The sequence below is a fragment of the Meriones unguiculatus genome, chromosome 1 (genome assembly GCF_030254825.1).
Source record: "Meriones unguiculatus strain TT.TT164.6M chromosome 1, Bangor_MerUng_6.1, whole genome shotgun sequence".
Taxonomy (NCBI): domain Eukaryota; kingdom Metazoa; phylum Chordata; class Mammalia; order Rodentia; family Muridae; genus Meriones; species Meriones unguiculatus.
Window position 1 is genome coordinate 162,754,642 of NC_083349.1, and position 12,148 is coordinate 162,766,789.

The following is a 12,148-nucleotide window of genomic DNA, read 5'->3' on the forward strand; positions in this document are numbered from 1 at the left end:
AACACTGGCCATTTAGTGACCATACCCAAAAAGCAGAGGAGACCTCCTTCAGGAAAAATCATCTTCCTGCCAAGGGGATTCTCCTCACCCCAGGATTCCAGGAAGCACCAGAAACTAACAGCCAACACCTAATGTAGTCCAGTGGGTAGAGACCTGCAAAAAACCTCAAGCAACAAAAGACAGAGCAATACGGCATCTCCAGAACCCAGTCATCCAGGGGCAAGAACCCTGGCCACCCCAGCATAATTGAAATTCAAGAAGATGACCTTATATCTGTGCTGATGAAGAGGATAATAGAGCAAACAAATAAAATATGTAAAAAATTAGAGGAAGATAAAATCAAACAGATTGTGGCCACCCATAAAGAAATGGAGGAAGTTAAAGACAAACAGATTATGGCCATCAGTAAAATATATATATGAAGATAAAGACAAATAGATTATGGCCATCATGAAGAAATATGGGAAGATGCAGCCAAACAGTCTGTGGCCTTCAGAGAGAAAATAATTAAATCACTGAAATAAAAGAAACAGATTCCCACACATTAATAGTGGGAGACTTCAACACCCCACTCTCAACAAAGGAGAGGTCAACAAAACAGAAATTGAAAAAAGAAACAATGACTATAAGAGAGGTCATGAATCAAATGGACCTAATGGACATCTACAAAACCTTTCACCCAAACACAAAAGAATTTGCCTTTTTCTCAGCACCTAATGGAACCTTCTCTAAAATAGACCATATAGTTGGGTCAAAAAACAAGCCTCAACAGGTACAAAAAGATTGAAATAATCCCTTGTCTCCTATCTAACCACCATGGACGCTGGACCTCAACGACACCAGAAATAACGAAAAGCCTACACAAACATGGAATTGAACAACTTGCTACTCAATGACATCTGGGACAGGGAAGAAATAAAGAAAGAAATTAAAGTCTTACGAGAATTCAATGAAAATGAAAGCAAAACATACCCAAACATATGGGACACAATGAGCAGTGCTAAGAGGAAAGTTCATAGCTAGGTGCCTTCAAAAAGGGATTCAAAACATCTCCTACAAGCAAGTTAATGGCTCACCTAAAAGCCCTAGATAAAAAAGAAGCAGACATACCAAAGAGGGGTAGATGGCTGGAAATAATCAAACTCAGGACTGAAATCAATAAATTAGAAACAAATAAAACAATTGAAAGAAACAATGAAACCAAGAGCTGGTTCTTTGAAAAAATCGGCAGGATAGACAAACCCTTAGCCAAATTAACTAAAAATCAGAGAGAAACTATCCAAATCATCAAAATCAGAAATGAAAAGGGGGACATAACAACAGGCACTGAGGAAATCCAAACGATAATTAGGACTTAAAAAGCCTATACACCACAAAATTTGAAAATCTAAATAAAATGGATAATTTTCTTGATTTATTCCACTTACCAAAGCTGAATCAAGACCAGGTAAACCAAATGAGTAGTGGTATAACCCCTAAGGAAATAGAAGTGGTCATCAAAAGTCTCCCATCCAAAAACAAAGTCCAGCACAGAATTCTACCAGACCTTCAAAGAAGAACTAACACCAATACTCTTCAAACAATTCCACAAAATAAAAACAGAAGGAACACTACCAAACTCATTTTCTGAAGCCACAGTCACCTTGGTCCCTAAACCTCACAAAGACCCAACAAAGAAAGAGAATTTCCGGCCAATCTCCCTTATGAACATCAATGCAAAAATACTCAACAAAATACTTGCAAACCAAATCCAAGAACACATCAAAGATATAATCCACTATGATCAAGTAGGCTTTATCCCAGGTATGCAGGGGTGGTTCAATATAGAAAATCCATCAATGTGATCCACCATATAAACAAACTGAAAGAAAAAAACCACATAATCTCCTTAGATGCTGAAAAAGCATTTGACAAAAATCTAACATCCACTTATGTTTAAAGTATTGGAGAGATCAGGGACACAGGCACAGACCTAAACATAGTAAAGGCAAAATACAGCAAGCCTATAGCCAACATCAAACTAAACGGAGAGAAACTTAAAGCAATCCCACTGAACAAGGCAAGGCTCCCCACTCTCTCCATATCTCTTCAACATAGTTCTTGAAGTCCTAGCTAGAGCAATAAGATAATTGAAGGAGATCAAGGGGATACAAATTGGAAAGGAAGAAATAAATTATCACTGTTTGCAGATGATATGATAGTATAGCTGAGTGAGCCCAAAAATTCTACCAGAGAGCTCCTACACCTGATAAATACCTTCAGCAAAGTTGCCAGATACAAAATTAACTCAAAACAATCCTGTATACAAAAGACAAATGGACTGAGAAAGAAATTAGGGAAACTACACCCTTCACAATAGCCATAAAGGACCTAAAGTACCTTGGTGTGGCCCTAACCAAGCAAGTCAAAGACTTGTATGAAAAAAATTTCCAGTCTCTGAAGAATCAGAAGAAGATATGAGAAAATGGAAAGATCTCCCATGCTCATGGCTTGGCAGGATTAACATAGTCAAAATGGCCATCTTACCAAATGCAATCTACAGATTCAATGCAATTCCCATCACCTTACCAACACAATTCTTCACAGACCTTAAAAAGAAAATTCTCAACTTCATATGGAATAACAAGAAACGCAGGATTGCCAAAACAATCCTCTATAATAAAAGATCTTCTGGAGATATTTCCTTCCCTGATCTCAAGCTGTACTATAGAGGAACAATACTAAAAGCTGCATGGTACTGGCATAGAAACAGAATGGTGGATCAATGGAATAGAATAGAAGACCCAGAAATAAACCCACACACGTATGGACAACTGATTTTTGACAAAGATGCCAAAACCATACAAGAGAAAAAAGATAGCATCTTCAACAAATGGTGCTGGTCTAACTAGACGTCTACATGTAGAAAAATGCAAGTAGACCACCCTGCACAAAGACCTCAATATAAAAGCAGACACACTAAACCTGTTAGAAAAAAAAAAGTGGGAAAGAGCCCTGACCTAATTGGCACAGGAGAGAACTTCCAGAACAGAACACCAACAGCACAGGCTCTAAGTGCAACAATCATTAAATGGGACCTCATGAAACTATAAAGCTTCTGTAAAGCAAAGAACACTGTTGTCAGAACAAACCAACTACCTACAGATTGGGAAAGGATCTTTACCAACCCTATATCTGACAGAGGGCTAATATCCAGAATATATAAAGAACTCAAGAAGTTAAACAACAACAAATCAAGTAATCAAATTAAAAAATGGGGAACAGAGCTAAACAGAGAATGGTTGATAGAAATATATCGGATGGCAGAGAAACACTTCAAGAAATGCTCAACGTCCTTAGCCATCAGGGAGATGCAAATCAAAACGACACTGAGATTTCACCTTAAGCCCATCAGAATGACCAAGATCAAAAACTCAAGTGACAACACATGCTGGAGAGGATGTGGAGAAAGGGGAATCCTACTCCACTGCCGGTGGGAATGTAAACTTGTACAACCACTCTGGAAATTAATCTGGCGCTTTCTCAGACCATTAAGAATTATGCTTCCTCAATATCCAGCTATACCACTCCTAGGCATATATCCAAAAGATGCTCAAGTATACAACAAGGACATTTGTTCAACCATGTTCGTAGCAGCTTTAGTTGTAATAGCCAGAAGCTGGAAACAACCTAGATGCCCCTCAACTGAGGAATGGATATAGAAATTGTGGTACATCGACATATTACTCAGCAATAAAAAAGAAAGAAGTCATGAAATTTGCAGGCAAATGATGGGAACTGGAACAGATCATCCTGAGTGAGGTGTCCCAGAAGCAGCAAGACACACATGGTATATACTCACTCACAAATGGATGGATATTAGACAAATAATATAGGAGAAACCTACTAAAATCTGTACACCAAAAGAAACTAATCAAGAAGGAGGACTCTGGCTAAAATGCTCAATCCTCATTCAGAAAGATAAAGAGGATGGACATCAGAAGAGGAAGAAAACAGGGAACAGGAGCCTGCTACAGAGGGCTTCTTAAAGGCTCTACCTTGCAGACTATCAAAGCAGATGGTGAGACTTATGGCCAACCTTTAGGCAGAGTGCAGGGAATCTTATGAAAGAAGTGGGAAATAGTAAGACCTGGAGAGGACAGGAACACCACAAGAAGAGAAACAGAACCAAAAAACTCTGGGCACAGGGGTGTTTTCTGAGACTGATACTCCAACCAAGGACCATGCATGGAGATTACCTAGAACTCCGGCACAGATGTAGCCCGTGGCAGTTCAGTTTTCAAGTGGGTTCCATAGTAATGGGGACAGGGACTGTCTCTGACATGAACTGATTGGCCTGCTCTTTGACCACCTCCCCCTGAGAGTGGAGCAGCCTTCCCAGGCCACAGAGAAAGACAATGCAGCGAGCAACTCCTGATGAGACCTGATAGACTAGGATCAGAGGAAAGGGGAGGAGGACCTCCCCTATCAGTGGACTTGGAGAGGGGCATGGGTCGAGAATGGGAGGGAGGGAGGGAGTGGGAGGGGAGGAGGGAGGGAGCTGCAGCTGAGATACAAAGTGAATAAAGTGTAATTAATAAAAATTTAAATAAAAAAATCTTTATTCTCTGAAATTAAAACAAATTTCATCATTTTCACTTTTCCTTTCTTTCATCTATCTACTCTCATGTACACTCCACTTTCTCTTAAACTTATAGACCCTGGATTCTTTGTTTAATTGTGGTTGTATATCTATATCTATCTGTATCTATTTCTAAATATATTAATACAACCTAGAGGAGAATATATCACTGCCACGTTCCCAAACCGGTATAATTTCTACCTGCATTCTAAATAGGTATCTTTATATTCAGAAACAAATTTACTTCTGATCCTTCATCAAGGAAAAATTATTTTTCATCAAAAGCTTCACTGTTAGCAGATGAAAACCATTACAGAAAGGTTTAACTGTTCAAAATGCAAAGAACTAAGACCCAGTTGGTACATCTACAACACAACTCCTACATTCAAAGCTCAGGGAATTTTGAAGAAGTGAGGGTGGAAAGACTGTAAGAGCCAAAGCACCAGTATGCCTGCTGTGATATTGTATCTTCTATATAAGACTAAGATGGTTGCTGCAATTATAATATCTCAACAATATGGCAGCTTAAATGAGATATGAAAAATAATACCAGTTGAAATGCCAATGTTAATGGGGAAATCATTGTTTTTAACTTTAAATATTAGATTTACCTGGAGAAATACAAAAATTGAACTATTATATGATGACATACACTACTCTTTGTTATCACCTAAAGGACTCTACAACCTGTTCTGGAACATACTTGTACCGAGCTTCTAATTTTTATGTTTGTATTTGCCATATTCTCTTGTAGAAGAGGGAAGATTTTTGTCAGAGGTGGTGTGGAGGCAGCTTCTGCAGATAAAGGCAGTGTGCTTTCTGGCTCCTGTGCTTTGGCTGGGATATCTAGAGTTTTCCTTTCCCTAAGGCAGAAGAAGAAGGCACTGCTATTACCAGCAGCATGAAGACATGCAGTCATGTTGACTTTAAAATTACAAGAGATAGCAACTATTTACACACCTCAGTGTGAAAGACAATTGTCAAGAAAGTCAATTGAATTGATAATCAATGTTGTATAAATATGTCAACACTATCTTGTCTAAAAATATTTTATGTCTATTTCACTTGTTCTACAATTTCCTTTATCAGGAAACTCCTCACTTTCTCCTGTCACAACAATTTCTCCAACATACATAGGGATTCCAAAGTAAAACGGAATAATTATAAATGAAAATCTAACTGCCTAAATTGTTAGCATGTTGGAATGATAATATCTAAGACCTTGTCAGATCAAATATCCTAGGCTCCTTTGACCCTCTTTCATGAGTTTGCTTTATGAAATATGGGCCATCTTTCCTTTATATCCATTTTCAGACCACATAGTTAAGGGATATGAACTAGCCCTCACTTTTATAAAAATGCAATGTAAAATACCCAGAAAAAAATAACTTTGATTCTCAACCATTAATGTGTAAATAGAAACACAAATGTGGGTGTTTGTTTTAGTTAAGAAAACTGGGTCTTGAATTGCTTTTAATGGTCGGGAAATGGGAAATCACTAAGGTAATTTTGAATCCACTTAAAGAGTTTCTCATGTGGTTTTATCAGTACTACTTAATTGATAACTGCTTACAATGAGGTGACTTGTTAAAAATTGATTGATTTTCCCAAACTTGTACAACCACTGGAAATCAATCTGGAGGTTTCTCAGAAAACTGAGAATAGATATCTTCCTCAAGACCTAGCTATACCACTCCTGATCATATGCCCAAAAGATGCTCCACTGTACAGCAAGGACCCTTTATCACCTCTGTTCATAGCTGCTTTTATTCATAATAGCCAAAAACTAAAAACAACCAAGGTGTTCCTCAACTAAAGAATGGCTTTAAAAATGTGATACATTTACACAATAGAATACTATTCAGCTATTAAAAAAAAGACCATGCAATTTGCAGGTAAATTAGAAAAGATTATTTTGAGTGATCCCAGACAGACACACATGGTATGTATTCACTTATATGAGGATATTACTCATAAAGTACAGGATAATCATATTACAGACCCAAAGAAGCTAAGGAGTGCCCAAGGAAAGAGAAACCAGAGTAGAAAGATGCACACGGTATATACTCACTCATATAGACATATAATATAGGGTAAACTTGCTAAAATCTGTACACCTAAAGAAACTAATCAAGACGGAGGACTCTTGCTAAAATGCTCAATTCCTATCCAGAAAGGCAAAGAGGCTGGGCATCAGAAGAAGGAGAAAAGAGGGAACAAGTCAGGAGCCTGACACAGAGGACCTCTGAAAAGCTCTGCCCTGCAGACTATCAATGTAGATGCTGAGACTTATGGGCAACCTTTGGGCAGAGTGCAGGGAATCTTAGGAAAGAAGTGGGAAACAGTAAGATCTGGAGAGGACAGGAACTCCACAAGGAGAGCAACAGAACCAAAAAATCTGAGCACAGGGGTCTTTCCTGAGACTGATATTCCAACCAAGGACTATGCATGGAGATAACCTAAGATCCCTGCACAGATGTAGCCCATAGCAGTTCAGTATCCAAGTGGGTTCCATTGTAATAGGAACAGGGACTGTCTCTGACACGAACTGATTGGCCTGCTCTTTAATTACCTCCCCCTGAGAGGGAAGCAGCATTACCAGGCCACAGAAGAGGACAAGGCAGCCACTCCTGATGAGACCTAATTGACTAGGAGCAGAAGGAAGGAAAAGAAGTCCTCCCCTATCAGTGGACTTGGAAAGGGGCATGCATGCAGAGGGTGGAGGAAGGGAGGGATTGGGATGGGAGGAGGGAGAGAACCACAGGGGGGATACAAAGTGAATAAAGTGTAATTAATAAAGAAAAAATGCTTAAATATAAAAAAGAACTATAATAGACATCTCAAGTTGATGGAGGGATGGGTAGGAGATGGCATGGGAAGAATAACTAGGGTGTGGATCATATGTGTGGAGAGCAGGGGAAGGGGAGGACCAGGAAAGAGAATGGAAATCCATGGGGGGGAGGAATGCAGCTCTATGACAAGGAAGGCTCCCTGGAGTTTATGTGGGTGGCCCTAGACTCCTAGGAGAGGGGGTTAAGGAACCTAATGTTAGCCCCTCTGATAGCCAGGTGGGACTCCCAGTGGAGAGAAGGGGACATCAACCCACCCATAAAACCTTTGACCCCAAAATCTGTCTTTTCTTCAGGAAGTATAGGGGTAAAGATGGAGTAGAGATTGCAGGAATGGCAAAGCAATGACTGGCCCAACTTAATGATACTCTGCTATGCTTGCAGACAGGAGCCTAGCATAAATGTCTCCTGAAAGGCATCATCTAGCAGTTGATGAAGACAGATGCAGACATACACACTGCAAACAATAAACAATGGAGAGAGCAGGCATTTAGCCTGTGGAAAGTAGAAGGAAGGACAGAGGGAGAAGAAGAGTCAAGAAGACCTACAGAGTAAACTAATCTGGACCCCTGGGGGCTCACAGAGACTGAACCACCAACCAAAGAGCATGCATGGACTCTGACACATATGCAGTGGATTTGTGCAATATGGTCAACATTGTTAGGATCCCCTACCAATGGGAGAAGGGGATGTCTCTGACTCTGTTGCCTACCCCGGGACCCCTTTCCCCCAGCTGGGCTGCCTAGTCGGACAGCAGTGGGAGAGGATGCACTTAGTCCTGCTGCAGCTTGAGGTGCCAGGGTGGACTGATAGCCCTTGGGGCCTCACCTTCTCTGAGAAGAAGGAGAGGGGGGAATGGGAGAAGGAGGACAAGAGGGTAGGAGGAGGAGAGGGTAGGGTGGAAGGAGAGGAGGGAGGCAGATGGGATCGGGCTGTAAAGTGGTTAAATATATACAGATATAAAAAAACATCCATATATATATATATATATAATACTATATATATATACACACACACATACATATATACTATATATGTATATATGTATGTACAAGTATATTCATACATGTATGTATATGTATATACATATGTGTGTATGTATATACATATGCATGTGTAGATATGTATATATGCATGTACATATACCTATATATGTATACATATAAGAATGTATATATGTGTATACATATGCATATATATATATATATATATATATATATGTGTGTAATATATACCTCCAGGAGATACAACACCCCCTTAAGGCATTTGCAAGGACTGCATCCAAGTCATGCACAGATTTATATACAGGCAAAATACCCAAATGACACATCGGTAAAATGTAATATATATTCTACTATTTGACCCTGTGAAAATAATGATTGCATACTGACCAGTGTGAGAGCCAACACTGATAACGCAACTGTGAATCCTTTAACCATTCTTTCACCACACTGTGCTGATTGGGCTGAAGTTTTGTTTTAGATTTTATGGACAATTAGTGGCAGAATGTCTCACTTCCCTTACCATAGCACCATAGTTGGTGAAAAGGACCTACTTGGGTAGGTCCATAAAAACTTCATCACTTTGTCCTTCTATTCTGCTTCACAGTTTCATTCCTTGCTATTAGTTACATAAGTATTTCAGAAAAAAAAATAATTCAGCTTCAATTCACATAAGCAAGATCTTAATGAGAGCTTAAGAAGTGGTTCCTGGTAGAATTTTGCTCCTCATACAAAACAGACTGCAGACAATTATAAAGGCTTTGTGATCAGTCCTTGACTCCATACCACTTAACGACATACATGAGATCAGCTAGCTGTGCTGGTTGCTTTTCTTACCCCTGCACTTGTGAGGGAAGGCGGGAATAGCACAAGTTCGTGTCCATCTTGGGCTGCAGAGTGAATAACCATGGCCATATGCAGGCAGCTTAAATTGCTTTAGACCATCTTACCTGTGTGAAAAGTATGAACTGAGCAAACTGCCAAGGGAGCATGAAAGCGACATTGGAGAAACAGAGCGCCATGTACTGTTTTTTGTGAATGGTGGAGGTCCTAGGTGAAGAAGTACAACATCAATAAGTTTTGATGTAAAGATAGCTAGTAACTCAAGAACAAAGGAGTCTTCGTTAAATGTTAAAAAAAAACTAACTGATCTCCTTAACTTTTATATAACATACAAAATATAATTTTGAAAATTAATTTACTAAAATTTTTAAAATACTTGAAAACTAAAAATGTTTAAATAAAACAAAATTAGACATTTGGAAACAATATTGTATAATTTTTCAGTAAATTAACTTATTTAAAATATGACCAGTTCCTCATAAAAAATGTTTGCCATTCAGGTTAATTAATTTTTTTATTGATTACAGTTTATTCACTTTGTATCCCAGCTGTAGCTCCCTCCTTTATTCCCTTCCAATCCTACCCTCCTTCCCTTAACTACTCCCATGCCCCTCCCCAAGTCCACTGATAGGGGAGGTCCTCCTCCCCTTCCATCTGATCCTAGCATATCAGGTCTCATCCTGACTGGCTGCATTGTCTTCCTCTGTGGCCTGGTAAGGGCTGCACCCCCCCTTCAGGGGAGGTCATCAAAGAACAGGCCACTGAGTTCATGTCAGAGACAGTCCCTGTTCCCATTACTAGAGAACCCACTTGGATATTTAGCTTCCATGGGCTACATGCTCGCAGGGGTTCTAGGTTTTCTCCATGCATGGTCCTTACTTGGAGTATCAGTCTCAAAAAAGACCCCTGTGCCCAGATTTTTTGGTTCTGTTTCTCTTCTTGTGGAGCTCCTGTCCCCTCCAGGTCTTACTATTTCCCACTTCTTTCATAAGATTCCATGCACTCTGCCCAAAGGTTGGCCCTAAGTTTCAGCATCTGCTTTGATACTCTGCAGGGTAGAGCCTTTCAGAGGCCCTCTGTGGTAGGCTCCTGTCCTGTTCCCTGTTTTTTCCTTCTTCTGATGTCCATACCCTTTGCCTTTCTGAATAAAGATTGATCATCTTACCCAGTGTCTTCCTTCTTGATTAGCTTCTTTTGGTGTACAGATTTTAGTATAATTATCCTACATAATATGTCTAATATCCACTTTTAAGTGAGTATATACCCTGTGTGTCTTTCTGTTTTTTTTTAATACCTCACTCAAGATGATATTTTCTACTTCCTACCATTTGCATGCAAATTTCATGATTTCCTTGTTTTTAATTGCTGAGTAGTATTCCACTGTGTAACTGTACCACAATTTCTATATCCATTCCTCAACTGAGGGTCATCTGGGTTGTTTCCAGTTTCTGGATATTACAAATAAAGCTGCTACTAACATTGTTGAGCAAATGTCTTTGCTGTATACTTGAGCATCTTTTGGATATATGCCTAGGAGTGGTATAGCTGGATCTTGAGGAAGTGCAATTCCTAATGGTCTGAGAAAGTGCCAGATTGATTTCCAGAGTGGTTGTACAAGTTTACATTCCCACCGGCAGTGGAGTAGGATTCCCCTTTCTCTACATCCTCTACAGCATGTGTTGTCACTTGAGTTTTTTATCTCAACCATTCTGATGGGTGTAAGGTGAAATCTCAGGGTTATTTTGATGTGTATTTCCCTGATAGCTAAGCATGCTGAGCATTTCTTTAAGTGTTTCTCTGCCATTTGATATTCCTCTATTGAGAATTTTCTTTAGCTCTGTACCTCATTTTTTAAATGGATTACTTGATTTGTTGCTGCTTAACTTCTTGAGTTCTTTATCTATGCTGAATATTAGCCTCTGTCAGATATATAAGATCCTTCCCCAATCTGTAGGCTGATGGTTTGTTTTGAGGACAGTGTCCTTTGCTTTACAGAAGCTTCTCAGTTTCATGAGGTCCCATTTATTGATTGTTGATCTTATGGGTGCTCTATTCTGATAGTTGTCTCCTGTCCAATGAGTTCAAGGCTCTTCCTGACTTTTTCTTCGAAAGACTTAGTGTGTCTGCTTTTATATTGAGGTCTTTGATCCACTTGGACTTTAGTTTTGTGCGGGGTATTAAGTATGAGTCTATTTGCATTTTTCTACATGTAGACATCCAGTTAGATCAGCACCATTTGTTGAAGATGCTATCTTTTTTCCATTGTATGGTTTTGGCATCTTCGTCAAAGATCAGGTGTCCATAACTGTGTGGGTTTATTTCTGGGTCTTCTGTTTGGTTCCATTGATCCACCATTCTGTTTCTATGCCAGTACCATGCAGTTTTTACTACTGTTGCTCTATGGTACAGCTTGAGAACAGGGATGGAGATACCTCCAGAAGATCTTTTATTGTAGAGGATTGTTTTAGCAATTCTGGTGTTTTTGTTATTCCATATGAAGTTGAGAATTTTTCTTTCAAGGTCTGTAAAGAATTGTGCTGGTAATGTAATGGGAATTGCATTGAATATGTAGATTGCTTTTGGTAAGATGGCCATTTTGACTATGTTAATCCTGCCAAGCCATGAGAATGGGAGATCATTCCATCTTCTGATATCTTCTTCTATTTCTTTCTTCAAATTTTGGAAGTTTTTTTCATATAAGTTTTTTAATTCCTTGGTTAGAGTCACACCAAGGTACTTTATGTCCTTTGTTTGCTATTCAGTTTTAATCCTCCAGTCAAATCTCAGGAAACGAGATGTGACCATGCTCCTGTGTTCCTCGCTGTGTCCATCAG

The 12,148-nt window shown here is 39.3% G+C and overlaps 1 protein-coding gene across 1 annotated transcript in view; it reads right to left on the reverse strand.

Annotated features, from left to right (window-relative positions):
• Positions 1-12,148, reverse strand: part of Dpy19l2 (dpy-19 like 2) — a 129,199-nt gene that overhangs the window by 75,810 nt on the left and 41,241 nt on the right. Inside the window, exon 9 of the mRNA XM_060371069.1 lies at positions 9,422-9,521. Coding sequence (XP_060227052.1) covers positions 9,422-9,521 — 100 coding nt within the window. The remainder of the gene's footprint in view (positions 1-9,421; positions 9,522-12,148) is intronic.